Below are 17321 nucleotides of genomic sequence, written 5' to 3' on the forward strand. Positions count from 1 at the left end.
TGGCAAGCGCGTTTCAGTATCTTGAGTCTGTGTCCAGTTCCCTCTGTACCTGCGGACCGGTTGCACACAGAGCCAATGTTACCTTCAAAAGAAGAGCGCTAGCTACTTGTGCTCCCTCCTGAGACTTGAGCGTGCACTTTATATTAGCCTGCTATCATTACCGTCACAGAAAAATAATCAAACTCAACTCACAAAGTGTCATCAGCTAGTAAATCACAAAGCTGATACGAGTTCTCCGAGAGGACAAAATACATTCGTGGGGAAAATAGTTACACTCCTGTACAGACGATGGCGGTAGAGAACTCTTGATGAACCGAAGAAGAACCAGGAACCAGCGCGCACATTTACTTCCTGTGTTTTCTGGAAAGTGTGTAGAGAGAGGTGAGCTCAAACAGTCAGTTTATCTGCAATCAGTTTTGTTTGCAGACATATAAATGTTGATCTGTTTAATCTGTACATGTGTCTGGTCAGTAGCACCAGCTATCAGTTCGAGGTGATGAAGCTTATTAGAAATGTTAACTAGCTAGCTAAGGCACGGTTAGCGTGCCTCACCGTTTCATTTACTGTACTAACTAGCCAGTAGTAGCTACAGCTAGCTAGCAAGCTAAAGTACCCAGCTAATGTTTGCGATGTTTTTGTTTTGTTGTTGTTCCAGGTGAAAGGGGACAGTTGTTAATCATGGATATTCGACCAAACCACACCATTTACATCAATAATGTAAATGATAAGATCAAGAAGGATGGTAAGAATCACAGTGCATCTTTGTTCCAAGATCATGTAGCTAGCTACAGCGTTCCTTCAGAGCTAGATAGCAATTTATCCTCTGTACTGGAGCTGTAGTAAGTTTACATAGATGTATTTGTCTTTGTCGATGAGTCTATAAGTAACAACAGTGAAGTAACATTTGTTGTTGTTGCCTTCTAGAACTGAAGCGGTCACTCTATGCCCTGTTCTCTCAGTTTGGGCAAGTCATGGACATTGTTGCCATGAAAACCATGAAGATGAGAGGGCAGGCTTTTGTGGTGTTCAAAGAGCTTGCATCAGCTACGAATGCACTGCGTCAACTTCAAGGATTTCCTTTCTACAATAAGCCCATGGTAAGTTATTACTTAGTAGTTGTGTATGTCATTTTCACACATGGCAGTAGTACAGGGTGGTATTCATTACCGTATACGAGCAAAACGTTTTGCACCGTAGCAGCAAAACATTTTGCAATGAAAACGTGAGTTTCAGACACTTCCTCCGCTTTTCGGTCTGTTTTCTACCATTTGGTTTCTAGTGAATACGACCCAGGTCTGTGCTTGGCATACATCTGATTGTACTTGTCTCTTGTTTTCAGCGCATTCAGTATGCTAAGACAGACTCTGAGGTGATCTCCAAAATCAGAGGCACATTTGGGGACAAGGACAAGAAGAAGGATAGGAAGAAGAAGGCTCAAGATCAAGTGGCCAATGTGGCCAAGAAACCAGCACTGGTGAGACTAGTATATCAAATTTTCAAATGTTATTTGTCACATGCGCCAAATACAACAGGTGTAGAACTTACAGTGAAATGCTTACTTACAAGCCCTTAACCAGCAATGAGTTTTAAGAAAAATAAGTGTTAAGTCAAAAATAAAAGTAACAAATAATTAAAGAGCATCAGTAAAATAACAGTGGCAAGGCTATATACAGGGGGTACCGGTACAGAGTCAATGTGCGAGGGCACTGGTTAGTTGAGGTAATTGAGGTAACGTAGAGGTAATAAACAGAGAGTAGCAGCAGTGTAAAAGGGGGAGGGGGGCAATGCAAATAGTCAGGGTAGCCATTTGATTAGCTGTTCAAGAGTCTTATGGCTTGGGGGTAGAAGCTGTTAAGAAGCCTTTTGGACCTAGACTTGGCGTCCCGGTACCGCTTCCCGTGCGGTAGCAGGGCGAACAGTCTATGACTAGGGTGGCTGCAGTCTTTGACAATTTTAAAAAGGCCTTCCTCTGACCGTCTGGTATAGAGGTCCTGGATGGCAGCGTGTCCCCAGTGATATACTGGGCCGTACGCACTACCCTCTGTAGTGCCCTGCGGTCGGAGGCCGAGCAGTTGCCATACCAGGCCCTGATGCAACCAGTCAGGATGCTCTCGATGGTGCAGCTGTAGAACCTTTTGAGGATCTGAGGACCCATGCCAAGTCTTTTTAGTCTCCTTAGGCTTTGTCGTGCCCTCTTTACGACTGTCTTGGTGTGTTTGGACCATGATAGTTTGTTGATGTGAACACCAAGGAACTTGAAGCTCTCGACCTGCTTCATTACAGCCCTGTCAATGAGAATGGGGGTGTGCTCGTCCTCCTTTTCCTGTAGTACACAATCATCTACTTTGTCTTGATCACGTTGAAGGAGAGGTTATTATCCTGGCACCACACGGCCAGGTCTCTAACCTTCTCCCTATAGGCTGTCTCATCGTTGTTGGTGATCAGGCCTACCACTGTTGTCACTGTTGGAGTCGAGCCTGGCCATGCACGCATGGGTGAACAGGGAGTACAGGAGGGGACTGAGCACGCACCCCTTGGGGGACCCCAGTGTTGAGGATCAGTGTGGCGGATGTGTTGTTACCAACCCTTACCACCCGGGGGCGGCCCGTCATGAAGTCCAGGATCCAGTTGCAGAGGGAAGTGTTTAGTCCCAGGGTCCTTAGCTTAGTGATGAGCTTTTGAGGGCACTGTGGTGTTGAACGCTGAGCTGTAGTCAATGAATAGCATTCTCACATAGGTGTTCCCTTTGTCCTGGTGGGAAATGGCAGTGTGGAGTGCAATAGAGATTGCATCATGTGGATCTGCTGGGGTGGTATGCAAATTGGAGTGGTTATAGGGTTTGTGGGATAATGGTGTTGATGTGAGCCATGACCAGCCTTTCAAAGGACTTCATGGTTACAGACGTGAGTGCTACGGTCAATAGTCATTTAGACAGGTTACCTTAGTGTTCTTGGGCACAGGGACTATGGTGGTCTACTTGAAACATGCTGGTATTACAAACTCAGTCAGGGACAGGTTAAATGTCAGGGAAGACACCAGTTGGTCAGTGCATGCTCAGAGTACACGTCCTGGTAATCCATCTGGCCCTACGGCCTTGTGAATGTTGACCTGTTTTAAGGTCTTACTCACATCGGCTACGGAGTGCGTGATCACACAGTTGTCCGGAACAGCTGATGCTCTCATGCATGTTTCAGTGTTGCTTGCCTCGAAGCGAGCATAGAAGTCGTTTAGCTCGTCTGGTAGGCTCGTATCACTGGGCACCTCTCGGCTTTGCTTCCCTTTGTAGTCTGTAATAGTTTGCAAGCCCTGCCACATCCGACGAGCGTCAGAGCCGGTGTAGTATGATCCAATCTTAGTCCTGTGTTGACACTTTGCCTATTTGATGGTTCGCCGGAGGGCATAGTGGGATTTCTTATATGCGTCCGGGTTAGAGTCCCGCTCCTTGAAAGCAGCAGCTCTACTCTTTATCTCAGTGCGGCTGTTGCCTGTAATCCATGGCTTCTTGTTGGGGTATACGCTACAGTCACTGTGGGGATGACGTCATCAATGCACTTATTGATAAAGCCAGTGACTGATGTGGTGTACTCCTCAATGCCATCGGAAGAATCTCGGAACATATTCCAGTCTGTGCTAGCAAAACAGTCCTGTAGCTTAGCATCTGCTTCATCTGACCACTTTATTATAGACAGAGTCAATGGGTCTTTTTGTATGAGTTTTTGCTTGTAAGCAGGAATCAGGATAGAATTATGGTCAAATTTGCCAAATGGAGTGCGAGTGAGAGCTTTGTACGCATCTCTGTGTGTGGAGTAAAGGTGGTCTAGTTTGTTGTTTATTCCCCTGGTTGCACATTTAACATGCTGGTAGAAATCAGTTAAAATGGATTTAAGTTTCCCTGCATTAAAGTCCCGGGGCCACTAGGAGCGCCGCCTCTGGATGAGCGTTTTCCTGTTTGCTTGTAGCCGTATACAGCTCATTGAGTGCGGTCTTAGTGCCAGCATCGGCACATAGGCTATATATGAATGCTTCCTAGATGGCATCCAATTCCCTATACTATATATTATAGTTAGTCTTTTTGACCAGAGCCTATATGCCATCCTGTACGCTTTTGAATGTAGTCAGTCATTTTACTCCAACGCGATTTTCATATTTTTTGTTGTTGTTTATCTTTTATCTTAACAGGGATCAGCCAGCACAAACAACGCTCCAACAACCATGCAGGTAAGCCTTTCTAGCCCTATCAAGTATAATAACCTAGAATGTTAAGTGAACTTGTTCATTTCCCTTTTGCTGAGTAAACTCCGCTTCATATACAGTGGGGAGAACAAGTATTTGATACACTGCCGATTTTGCAGGTTTTCCTACTTACAAAGCATGTAGAGGTCTGTCATTTTTATCATAGGTACACTTCAACTGTGAGAGACGGAATCTAAAACAAAAATCCAGAAAATCACATTGTATGATTTTTAAGTAATTAATTTGCATTTTATTGCATGACATAAGTATTTGATCACCTACCAACCAGTAAGAATTCCGGCTCTCACAGACCTGTTAGTTTTTCTTTAAGAAGCCCTCCTGTTCTCCACTCATTACCTGTATTAACTGCACCTGTTTGAACTCGTTACCTGTATAAAAGACACCTGTCCACACACTCAATCAAACAGACTCCAACCTCTCCACAATGGCCAAGACCAGAGAGCTGTGTAAGGACATCAGGGATAAATTGTAGACCTGTACAAGGCTGGGATGGGCTACAGGACAATAGCCAAGCAGCTTGGTGAGAAGGCAACAACTGTTGGCACAATTATTAGAAAATGGAAGAAGTTCAAGATGACGGTCAATCACCCTCGGTCTGGGGCTCCATGCAAGATCTCACCTCGTGGGGCATCAATGATCATGAGGAATGTGAGGGATGAGCCCAGAACTACACGGCAGGACCTGGTCAATGACCTGAAGAGAGCTGGGACCACAGTCTCAAAGAAAACCATTAGTAACACACTACGCCGTCATGGATTAAAATCCTGCAGCGCACGCAAGGTCCCCCTGCTCAAGCCAGCGCATGTCCAGGCCCGTCTGAAGTTTGCCAATGACCATCTGGATGATCCAGAGGAGGAATGGGAGAAGGTCATGTGGTCTGATGAGACAAAAATAGAGCTTTTTGCTCTAAACTCCACTCGCCGTGTTTGGAGGAATAGAAGGATGAGTACAACCCCAAGAACACCATCCCAACCGTGAAGCATGGAGGTGGAAACATCATTCTTTGGGGATGCTTTTCTGCAAAGGGGACAGGACGACTGCACCGTATTGAAGGGAGGATGGATGGGGCCATGTATCGCGAGATCTTGACCAACAACCTCCTTCCCTCAGTAAGAGCATTGAAGATGGGTCGTGGCTGGGTCTTCCAGCATGACAACGACCCGAAACACACAGCCAGGGCAACTAAGGAGTGGCTCCGTAAGAAGCATCTCAAGGTCCTGGAGTGGCCTAGCCAGTCTCCAGACCTGAACCCAATAGAAAATCTTTGGAGGGAGCCGAAAGTCCGTATTGCCCAGCGACAGCCCCGAAACCTGAAGGATCTGGAGAAGGTCTGTATGGAGGAGTGGGCCAAAATCTCTGCTGCAGTGTGTGCAAACCTGGTCAAGAACTACAGGAAACGTATGATCTCTGTAATTGCAAACTAAGGTTTCTGTACCAAATATTCAGTTCTGCTTTTCTGATGTATCAAATACTTATGTCATGCAATAAAATGCAAATTAATTAATTAAAAATCATACAATGTGATTTTCTGGATTTTTGTTTTAGATTCCTTCTCTCACAGTTGAAGTGTACCTATGATAAAAATTACAGACCTCTACATGCTTTGTAAGTAGGAAAACCTGCAAAATTGTCAGTGTATCAAATACTTGTTCTCCCCACTGTACATCTCAGTGGCGTTGCGAGTGTACCTACGACTACAAGTCGGTATCAGTCAATATTTGTACCTTGCACCTGTGTTCTTTTTTTTGGGTGCTGCCATCTGTAGTTTACGATAAAAATAAAAAAAAGCATTTTGTGACATCTGTCAAATTGCTCTGTGTAATCCACTGTTTTCCAATAGAATATGAAGTTGGTGACTTCAAACATGCACTACTGTGCGTTGCTTCTAGAAATGATTTGATGCTAACAGTGTACCTGTGCTTGTCCTGATTGTTATAGAGTTGTCAGTGGGAGTTGGAGTCCATAGTTTCTGATAAGAAATTGCACTCTTTGCATCTCCTGCCCCCCCCCAAAAAAATATCAGCCGTGCAATGATGTGGCTGCTCCTTCTCCGTTAACAAACAACAGCCCCCTTGGCGGAGGTGGTGTAAAATAATGCTGTTTTCCAAAAAAACGGCGGATTGCAGCATCCAAAGAATAGAACATAGTTACACAGGAGAAACACGGGTACAAGGTTCGCATTTAGAGTATCGACCGATACCGACTGTAATAGGGGGTACACTCCGCCGACACTCATCACAACTCAACTCCATTGAGATGTATATGGGGTTGTGTTTACTCGGCAAATGTCCCTTGTGAGTGACTGACTAAATCACTAGTGCTGATGGACTCTCTCTTTTAATAAGCGCAATGTTGCAATGCCTTGTATTCTTGCAAAGATCTCTCCTCTCACTATTTTAGGAACATTTTACTGTTTGATGCGCCCTGTTTGGATTAACGGTTGGAGTGCTACAGATAGTCTGGTCTGCTTATTGACTAAGCTGTAAAAAAAATGTTTTATGTGACAATTAGACTGATTTCTTTTGTCTTTTTAGGTTCCAGACAATCCACCCAACTACATTTTATTCCTTAATAACCTGCCAGAGGAAACTAATGAAATGATGCTCTCCATGCTGTTCAATCAGTGAGTATTGAATGATCTTGTTGTCAAATGAGTAAACTAGCCTAGATGCCCGATTTGCATTCATTCAACTTGGGCAGCAATTGTTATTGAGTCTGGCTCATTAACTTGTGAAATATACAGTAGTAGCTTTATATCAGTGTTTCTTAAACTATGGGTAGGAGCCCTGGGCATGTGAGAGCGGTGGGTTGTGAGATATAATGGAGGGCGATTTGGGTCACAGGAGGACGGTCAATTTCTCATTTGGGTCTCGAGCTGAAAACGTTTAAGAACCTCTGCTCTATATCATTCACATTTCAGACTTCACCATTGCCAGGTGGTGAAGCCTTTTGATATATTATATTTTGCAGCATGGCAACTGGGGCTCTGTTCAAGAGGGTCCGAAACTATAGAACGTTCAGATAGAAATGCATTGTGTAGAACAAACCTGTTTGTCTGCCATGTAGAAAAGGGAGGTCACGTCAGCTCTATTCATTAAATTTCTGATTTCTGAACATTTCTTTTCTCTCAATGCACCCATGATTTCATTTTTTCCCTCATAGATTCCCTGGTTTCAAAGAGGTGCGACTCGTCCCTGGCAAACACGACATCTCCTTTGTAGAGTTTGAGAGCGAGGGCCAGGCGGGAGTGGCCAAAGATGCACTGCAGGGCTTCCGGATTACGGCCCAATGCGCCATGAAGATCACTTATGCCAAGAAGTAGTTCCCACGATGACGTCACTGGACAGGGGACACATATTGGACTCTGGGTTGGACCCCCTGATTTTTCCCCCTTCGTTTTTATGCCTTGACTGTGGAATCTCCCAGGAGTTTTCCTAGTTTTTTTGGACTGATTTCTGTGCAGTCACTGTGAGGTGTAGTGTGAAGAGAATCCTCTAAACATCGTCTCTATTTTATATGACACAGTAATAAAGGACTTTTGTGTAACTGTGGCGCCTCAGATGCTTCCTCTGACATGTTCCTAATGTATAGCCCTGGTCCTGAAGGCCCCAAAAGGACATTTTACATTTACATTTAAGTCATTTAGCAGACGCTCTTATCCAGAGCGACTTACAAATTGGAAAGTTCATACATATTCATCCTGTTGGTGATTGTAGATTCAAGCCCAATAACATGTAAAAATGTAGTGTCATGACATCCTTACTCTCTGAAAACATGAATGTGAAATTGTTTTCTTTGCAAATTCACATTGGGGATGCTAATCATTGGTCCTGTGATCAAGTGGGCAAATTGTTATAGTTTCCATCCCAGTCACGTAAAAATTATGGTCAGATTTGCCAAATGGAGGGAGAGCTTTGTACGCGTCTCTGTGTATGGAGTAAAGGTGGTCACATTCCCCCCCCCCCCCCCCTCTGGTTGCACATTTCACATGCTGGTAGAAATGAGGTAAAACGGATTTAAGTTTCCCTGCATTAAAGTCCCAGGGCCACTAGGAGCGCTGCCCCTGGATGGGTGTTTTCTTATGGCCGTATGCAGCTCATTGAGTGCGGTCTTAGTGCCAGCATCGGCTATATGACTTATGGTCAGATTGACCTGAATACAGTTATTACAGCTCAATATAAACTTCAGAAACCCCTCTTGCCAGTTCTGTTGTTGGGTTCAGCATCTGGGCTCTCCTGCAGTCATTAGCCCAAAACCATACTTAAAAGTGTCTGGATTGACTTCCTAAATTTGAAATGGAGGTTAATACAAAGCTCTTGGGTCAGCATTCCCAACAATAGTAAATTCACTACCATTCATTGACTGTTCAATCTAATCTAGCACTGTCTGCCTGCCTTCGTAATACTTCAGCATCTCAACTGACAAGCACATCAATAATAGTGTCTACGAATATATAGTCAGAACACAACGTATTGATCAGATGTCTGATGAAAGCTTGTGCAGTCAATGGGTTCAGCAATTTCCAAATGAACAATTATACCTTTGTCATCAAGTTGTATATGTTCCCTGGAGCATTGGAGAGAGAGAAGGGTGAAATGAGAAACAGATTTATCTCCCAAAGATTTATAAAATGTGATGGTGTCACGACGAGTCCAGATGTTCACTGCTTTTGATAACCGCATGCTGTGATAAAGTGTCTCGTGAAGATAGGACACATTTTCCATTGGGTGGGGGGGGGGATCTCTGGTAAATGGTCCAACTGGTTTAAGATAAGATACTATATGTCCCAAATGGCACCCTATTCCCATAGGGCTCCAGTCAAAAGTAGTGCACTTTTGGGTAATAGTGTGCCATTTAGGACGTGTGTCTGGATATTGATCTGCTCCACTTCTAACTGGTCTGCTTGAGCTGTAGTACTACACTGCTCAAAAAAATAAAGGGAACACTAAAATAACACATCCTAGATCTGAATGAATGAAATATTCTTATTAAATACTTTTTTCTTTACATAGTTGAATGTGCTGACAACAAAATCACACAAAAATGATCAATGGAAATCAAATTTATCAACCCATGGAGGTCTGGATTTGGAGTCACACTCAAAATTAAAGTGGAAAACCACACTACAGGCTGATCCAACTTTGATGTAATGTCCTTAAAACAAGTCAAAATGAGGCTCAGTAGTGTGTGTGGCCTCCACGTGCCTGTATGACCTCCCTACAACGCCTGGGCATGCTCCTGATGAGGTGGTGGATGGTCTCCTGAGGGATCTCCTCCCAGACCTGGACTAAAGCATCCGCCAACTCCTGGACAGTCTGTGGTGCAACATCATGCCACATGATGTCCCAGATGTGCTCAATTGGATTCAGGTCTGGGGAACGGGCGGGCCAGTCCATAGCATCAATGCCTTCCTCTTGCAGGAACTGCTGACTCACTCCAGCCACATGAGGTCTAGCATTGTCTTGCATTAGGAGGAACCCAGGGCCAACCGCACCAGCATATGGTCTCACAAGGGGTCTGAGGATCTCATCTCGGTACCTAATGGCAGTCAGGCTACCTCTGGCGTGCACATGGAGGGCTGTGCGGCCCCCCAAAGAAATGCCACCCCACACCATGACTGACCCACCGCCAAACCGGTCATGCTGGAGGATGTCGCAGGCAGCAGAACGTTCCCCACGGCGTCTCCAGACTCTGTCACGTCTGTCACATGTGCTCAGTGTGAACCTGCTTTCATCTGTGAAGAGCACAGGGCGCCAGTGGCGAATTTGCCAATCTTGGTGTTCTCTGGCAAATGCCAAACGTCCTGCACGGTGTTGGGCTGTAAGCACAACCCCCACCTGTGGACGTCGGGCCCTCATACCACCCTCATGGAGTCTGTTTCTGACCGTTTGAGCAGACACATGCACATTTGTGGCCTGCTGGAGGTCATTTTGCAGGGCTCTGGCAGTGCTCCTACTGCTCCTCCTTGCACAAAGGCGGAGGTAGCGGTCCTGCTGCTGGGTTGTTGCCCTCCTACGGCCTCCTCCACGTCTCCTGATGTACTGGCCTGTCTCCTGGTAGCACCTCCATGCTCTGGACACTACGCTGACAGACACAGCAAACCTTCTTGCCACAGCTCGCATTGATGTGCCATCCTGGATGAGCTGCACTACCTGAGCCACTTGTGTGGGTTGTAGACTCCGTCTCATGCTACCACTAGAGTGAAAGCACCGCCAGCATTCAAAAGTGACCAAAACATCAGCCAGGAAGCATAGGAACTGAGAAGTGGTCTGTGGTCACCACCTGCAGAACCACTCCTTTATTGGGGGTGTCTTGCTAATTGCCTATAATTTCCACCTGTTGTCTATTCCATTTGCACAACAGCATGTGAAATGTATTGTCAATCAGTGTTGCTTCCTAAGTGGACAGTTTGATTTCACAGAAGTGTGATTGACTTGGAGTTACATTGTGTTGTTTAAGTGTTCCCTTTATTTTTTTGAGCAGTGTATATTCTGCTCTATATTAGCACTGACTGGCATCAAAGAGAGCCATTTCCCCAAAGCTAGTCCTCTACACGTGTCCCAATGTTTTACTGTCAGGATATTTTACCAGGCAGGTACCACACAAACATACACACTCAGTTGTTGGCTCAAAGTGCAGGTCAAGATAGGGTGCAGTCACACTGACCGATGGTTTGGGTCCCACACACACACTCCCCCACTAAGGGACTCTGGATTTCCTCCCACACATACCTACACTGAGTGTACGAAACATTAGGAACACCAACTAATATTGAGTTGCACACCCTTTTGCCCTCAAGGGCATAGACTCTACAAGGTGTCCATGTTGACTCCAATGCTTCCCACAGTTGGCTGGAATACCTATGGGTGGTGGACCATTCTTGATACACGTGAGAAACTGGTGAGCGTTAAAAACCCAGCAGTGTTGCAGTTCTTGACACACTCAAACCGGTGTGCCGGTGTACTTTCCCATTCACAATCTGAATGGCACACATACACAATTCATGTCTCAAGGCTTAAAAATCCTCCCCTTCATCTACACTGATTGAAGTGGATTGAAATGAATAAGGGATTATAGCTTTCACCTGGTCAGTCTATATCATGGAAGAGTAAAGAGTTCCTAATGTTTTGTAAACTCAGTGTATATTATCTAACCCTCTATACCTATAACATCTATATATTCTGATAAAGGAGGTTGTGGATCCGGGGACTGTTGTCGTGGGCGAGACCTGGGGAGGCCTACAAGCCACAGTGTCTCGCACCCACTGTGAAATTTGGTGGAGTATCGGTGATGATCTGGGGGTGTTTCAGCAAGGCTGGAATCGGGCAGATTTGTCTTTGTGAAGGACGCATGAATCAAGCCACGTACAAGGTTGTCCTGGAAGAAAACTTGCTTCCTTCTGTTCTGACAATGTTCCCCAACTCTGAGGATTGTTTTTTCCAGCAGGACAATGCTCTGTGCCACACAGCCAGGTCAATCAAAGTGTGGATGGAGGACCACCAAATCAAGACCCTGTCATGGCCAGCCCAATCTCCAGACCTGAACCCCATTGAAAACCTCTGGAATGTGATCAAGAGGAAGATGGATGGTCACAACCATCAAACAAAGCCGAGCTGTTTGAATTTATGCGCCAGGAGTGGCATAAAGTCACCCAACATCAGTGTGAAAGACTGGTGGAGAGCATGCCAAGACACATAAAAGCTGTGATTGAAAATCAGGGTTATTCCTCCAAATATTGATATCTGAACTCTTCCTAAGTTAAAACATTAGTATTGTGTTGTTTAAAAATGAATATGAACTTATTTTCTTTGCATTATTTGAGTTCTGACAACACTGCATATATTTTTGTTCTTTTGACCAGTTATTTTCTGCAAACAAATGCTCTAAATGACAATATTTTTATTTGGAATTTGGGAGAAATGTCAGTAGTATATAGAATAAAACATAAATGTTCATTTTACCCAAACACTTACCTATAAATAGTAAAACCAGAGAAAATTATAATTTTGCAGTGTTCTCAATTTTTTCCAGAGCTGTGTATATTGTTAAATTATATTTCCACACTCTGAGGTCGAAATAACACTCTGAAATTCTGAAAATGATCATAATGCCCTTTCTGTCTAAGCTATTTGAAGAAGAAAAAAAGGCTGGAATTTCAGCCTGTTTAGATGAGAGTGTTTGGCCTGCAGCATTATGTCACAAGGCAATCTGATTATAATAGAACAATTACTAGTCCTATGTTATTTGCATATATCCTCCTACACTGCTGCTGGCCCTGCCCGGTCATATTGATATTTCATTCCTGTTGGCAGTGTGCAGAGTTAGGCTACCAAATACCAAACTATTTCTGGAGTTACTTCCTACAATAATCTGTATTCAAATTTGAGTGTGAATGTAATTTCAGTTTGTCTCCAAATTCTAAACGGTAGCCTCAGGTAGATATTTTCTTCAAAAGTTCGAAGAGTAGAATTGATACAAATGTCATTTGCTAGAGCTGTGACAAATATTACTGGCTTGCTAAAGTTCATACTAACTCTCCCGACTCAATTACTGAAATGCCTTCTTTGGTAGTCTCCCCAAAAAACAGCATCCACAGGCTGCAGCTTGTGCAGAACAGAGCTGCCAAGGTCTTCACAGGAACCCGGAGATCTGCCCACATCACCCCCATTCTAGCCTCTCTCCACTGGCTACCCATCCAATTCAGAATCAACTTCAAAATCCTCCTGTTAGTCTTCAAATCCTTTAATGCTTCTGGTCCCCAATACCTCAGTGAACTCCTCAGCCCCAATTAGTCTTCACGTTCACTCAAAGACACGCCTAAAAACAGTGTCTCCCCACCCCTACAGGCCCCAGACCACCACTGCCTTTAAGTCTGAACTCAAGAAACACTTCTTCATGGCTTTCGCTTAATGTGATCTATGTTGTGCTATCTGTTGTTGGTCTTGTACATTATTTTCAAGTTATATTGTTTTGTCCTTGTCACCTCCCTTATTATTTTCTGTATTTTGTATAGTACTAGACCGCTAGCTATCTTTTCATTTCTGGTGTATTTAGCCCTATATTAAAGCTTTTTGATTTTAATGGTTACTCTCAATGTAAAGAGCTTTGTGATTTACGTCTGTAAAGGAAAATCGCTCAACAAATGTAATTTATTATTATTATTATAACTTTCTATAGTTGATACAATATGTAATTGGGTAGAGTTACAAATGTAGGCTAGCTTTGGGTGAAGGGAGAGCTAATCGCCTATGCAGTAGCCTATCTATCTAGATGGTAGCCTAAAAATGTTCATTTATAGCTCAGATGTTTTTCACAAAGACCATTTATGAACTAGTGAGTAAGCTGAATACCTCAATCATAATTATCATGCATTAATAACGGCAGAAGTGTTCCAAAATTACTGGAATATAACATGTTTTTGATAGCATCATCATCAATTCTTGTCAAACACTTTTTTTGGGGGGTGCTAAATCTTTATTAATTTGGTCATTTTCTTGTGTGTGTGTGTGTGTGTGTGTGTGTGTGTGTGTGTGGGGGGGGGGGGCACAATACACACATTTGTATAATTTCATAGTTAGCTCGCATCCACCCATGGCTACCACTTAAAAAGAATACTTTCTTTTTTTAAGTACGCAAATACAAAGCATTGATCACCATGATCATACCACAGAGCCAAAAAGTCAACTCCCACCCCATTCCCCCAACCATCCAACATGTCTCCATCCCCCCTAGCAACTAGGGTTGCTTGTCAGTCCAATTTAATATATATATATATATATATATATATATTATAGACATGAGTCCTTTCGGGAGCCCAGATAATTTATTTATAAATTCCCTCATTGGATGGTTCGGTAGTTGGGTTTCCCAAAGAACTCCATAGGCTGACTCAAGTTGTAAATATAGAAAAAGGAGTTGCCTGGTAATGTGTATACGCATTTCAAATCTTGGAATATTCTCAAACCATTACTGTCTATGATATAAGCAAGAGTATAAAAGCTTGACCCGGGTATAAAGCTTGACATAAAACACCTTGACGCTCATAACTCTAACCTTCCAACTGGTTTCTTTGCATTGTCTGTCTTTTCCTTGTGTTCCCAGGTACATGGCCATCGTCCACCCTATGAAGCCTCGCATGAAGTACCAGACGGCCTGATCCTGGGCGTGTGGATCGTACCCATCGTCATCTCCATCCCCTCTGCGTACTTTGCTTCTGAGACCACATACCCGCACATCTCCAGTCAGAGCCACAAGACCGTCTGCGCCCAGATCTGGCCCGTGGGATCACCAGCTCTACTACCACTCCTACTTCATCTTCGCCCTGGAGTTCGCCGGGCCCATGGCTGTCAAGGCCCTGTGCTACGCCAGGATCTTGCGGGAGCTGTGGTTCAAGAGCGTGCCTGGCTTCCAGACAGAGCAGATCCGGAAGTGGCTGCACAGGCGAGGAGGACGGTGGTGGTGCTGATTCTGGTGCTGGCTGCCTACGTGCTTTGCTGGGCGCCATACTATGGCTTCACACTGGTGCGGGACTTCCACCCCACACTGATCTCCAGGGACAGAAACTCCCTGGAGGCCTTCTACATTATCGCGTGCACTGCCATGAGCAACGGGGTCATCAACACGCTGTGTTTCGTGAGCGTCCGCGACAACGCAAAGTGCATGCGGACAGTGATCGGGCTGCTCTGGAAGTCTGTCAAATGTGCAGCGGAACGACGGCGGATGAGCACACCTCGTCTTTACGCACGACAGAGGATGTAGAGTGCACACGCCTGAGATAGAGGCCTGATCCTGAGACGATCGATACTATCGAAAGGTAGAACCACCAGTAGGCCAAGTGTATTCTGGCATGTTGCACACTTTTCCCATTCTTTAAGATCCAAAAGGGTGAGATATAAGATTGAGTCAAGGGAACGGTTTGGCATTGGACAAGAGGTCCAGACTGTTGACACAGAGTAGGGCTGAACGATGAAGGCAAAAAAATCGAATAGCGATTTTTCTGACCAAATATTGCGATATACAGTAGATCAAAACACTTGGGTGAATTATATAAATACAGTTTACATTTAGAAGCAAAGTGGAAAGCAGCATTGTTCTTGTTGGGAACAATGTGTTAACTGCATTTGACCTAACAGAACAGCATGCAACCTTAGAGTGAATCTAACAGCGAGGAGGAAGAACTGCGCTGCTCGAGTGACAGGCGGCGGGGCTTTGTATGTGGGAAGCAGCCGCAAGAGAGAGATGACGGAGTAAACTATAAAAACGGACGTTACACGCAGCTGAGTGGCGTTTCAAAATATTGCATGTTTCTGCGATACGGACATTGCACATCTCAATATTGCGATTTTGATGTGAATTTGATTCATTGTCCTGCCATGTTGATAACTTAGTTCATACTAGTACAACGCCTCACATTGTCACTGCTACCATGGAGGCCATTTTGAAAAAACGTGAAAGTTGAATGGAATTAGAATTTCTTCACAATGTGGAATCCCTCACGAGGAGGGCATTAGACTTTGAAAGGATTTTTCTATTCAAGAGGCTTGATTTGATGAAATCCTGGAGGTTACTAAACAGGTTAATTTAGGTGGTTATTTCAAGTCTCTATGTCTTACAATAAGTAATTGATCAGTTTATAGTGATTTCTAATACACATGTGTATATGAAATATTCAACATAGTTTTTAAATAATAACAAGGGTGCTCTCAATTCTTCTTTAAAAAATTCATAATCCAAGAGAAATTAGCAGATTTATTGAATCGAAGAATCTAAAATAGAATTGTGGCGTGGGGCTAGCTAGACAATTAAGAGTTAGGTTAAATCAATTAATTAAGACGTGCTTTCTTGTTTGACACTTTATTTTAACCATACATACTCTCAAAACACATGATTGAATAACATTCCATTCACAAATCCAGACACATTACTTTACTTTGACATTTTCTAACATGCCATTCCCCACCAGCACCTACACGACAGTGCTCTTATGGCAGGTAATCATGAGACCAAGTGGAGAATACAGTGTAGTGGTGCACCATTAACGAAGAACATAATCCCATAATTAAAGTATTAGTTTACCAAGCCAGCTACCAAATTGGCACAATCCCAAGTAAGCATTTCACATTGTATTCTTTGCATGTAACAAATAACATTTTATTTGACAATGGCCATCAGAGGAGTCACACTGTAAAGCCTGGCATGTGACAGGAGGAGTGAGATTGGGGGGAAATAACCGCTGCAATTTGGTGCTGGTCCCAGATCAGCTTCAAAAACATGAGGATTTTTTGGTGACATCGTCACTGCTTCTTTCGCTATCAATTAAAGTTCCTCAGTTTTCATCTGTAATGTCAAGTAAATGGCTGAAAGAAATGCACTAATTATAATCTGTTCAAGTAGAGCGTGAAATAAAAATTGAAACCACCAGGTTCATATTGGCGTTGAAAATCCTCAGGCTACTTTGAGTTCTGACTGCTACCTTGAATCAAAAGCATATTTTAGGAGTAAATCAATTATACAAAACGTGCCACTGTTGTACCCTACCAATTTTTCTTTCTCTTCTACAAAATTGCTGTTAACGTTGTCATATGGTAGCGCCATACATGGGGGCACTTACATTTGTAAAAGTATTTTAAAAAATAAATGTTTTTGCCTTGCCTCTTATGCTACAAGACCAACAGGAGAGTCTTCTCCAGTTAGCTTGTACTTGCTATGAGACATGCGCTTGACATTTACAGTAATTCAAGTCAGAACCCTTAACACTTCTAGGCTCGAATTAGTCATAGGTATCAAACAACCTTCCTCCACATTGTGTTTTTCCAGCAGGTTCCAGAAAATGGGAAAAGAGAACATGCCAATTAGGATAATTTCAGTATTTTCACTTTTTATCTATTTTCCTGTTTCTTATGAACATCTATGAACATATTTTTTTACAATGTATGGAGCTGTGTTTACCTGTTTTTGTTATGCTGTCCACAAAAGAGGATGAATTGTGAGGGAGATGTTATTAAAACTACTGCCCGGTGAAAAACATGAGGCCGTCTGGCAGTGTTTTGTTTATGAATTAATGCATG

At 43.6% G+C, this 17321-nt stretch overlaps 1 protein-coding gene and 1 pseudogene across 2 annotated transcripts; both read left to right on the plus strand.

Moving 5' to 3' along the window:
- Positions 1–247: 247 nt before the first annotated feature.
- On the plus strand, positions 248–7800 carry LOC139567394 (U2 small nuclear ribonucleoprotein B''-like). 2 transcript variants are annotated; one of them, XM_071388771.1, is made up of 7 exons: positions 248–381; positions 656–742; positions 925–1097; positions 1340–1474; positions 4180–4218; positions 6789–6877; positions 7417–7800. In XM_071388771.1, the coding sequence occupies exons 1-7, from the start codon at positions 309–311 to the stop codon at positions 7574–7576; spliced, it is 756 nt and encodes a 251-aa protein (XP_071244872.1). In that variant the 5' UTR covers positions 248–308; the 3' UTR covers positions 7577–7800. The 2 variants fall into 2 exon arrangements, with proteins under 2 accessions (XP_071244872.1, XP_071244874.1); XM_071388773.1 differs by having other exon boundaries at positions 370–493.
- LOC139541192 (prokineticin receptor 2-like) lies at positions 7585–15032 on the plus strand (annotated as a pseudogene).
- The last annotated feature ends 2289 nt before the right edge of the window (positions 15033–17321 follow it).

The sequence above is a fragment of the Salvelinus alpinus genome, chromosome 2, assembly GCF_045679555.1.
Source record: "Salvelinus alpinus chromosome 2, SLU_Salpinus.1, whole genome shotgun sequence".
NCBI lineage: Eukaryota > Metazoa > Chordata > Actinopteri > Salmoniformes > Salmonidae > Salvelinus > Salvelinus alpinus.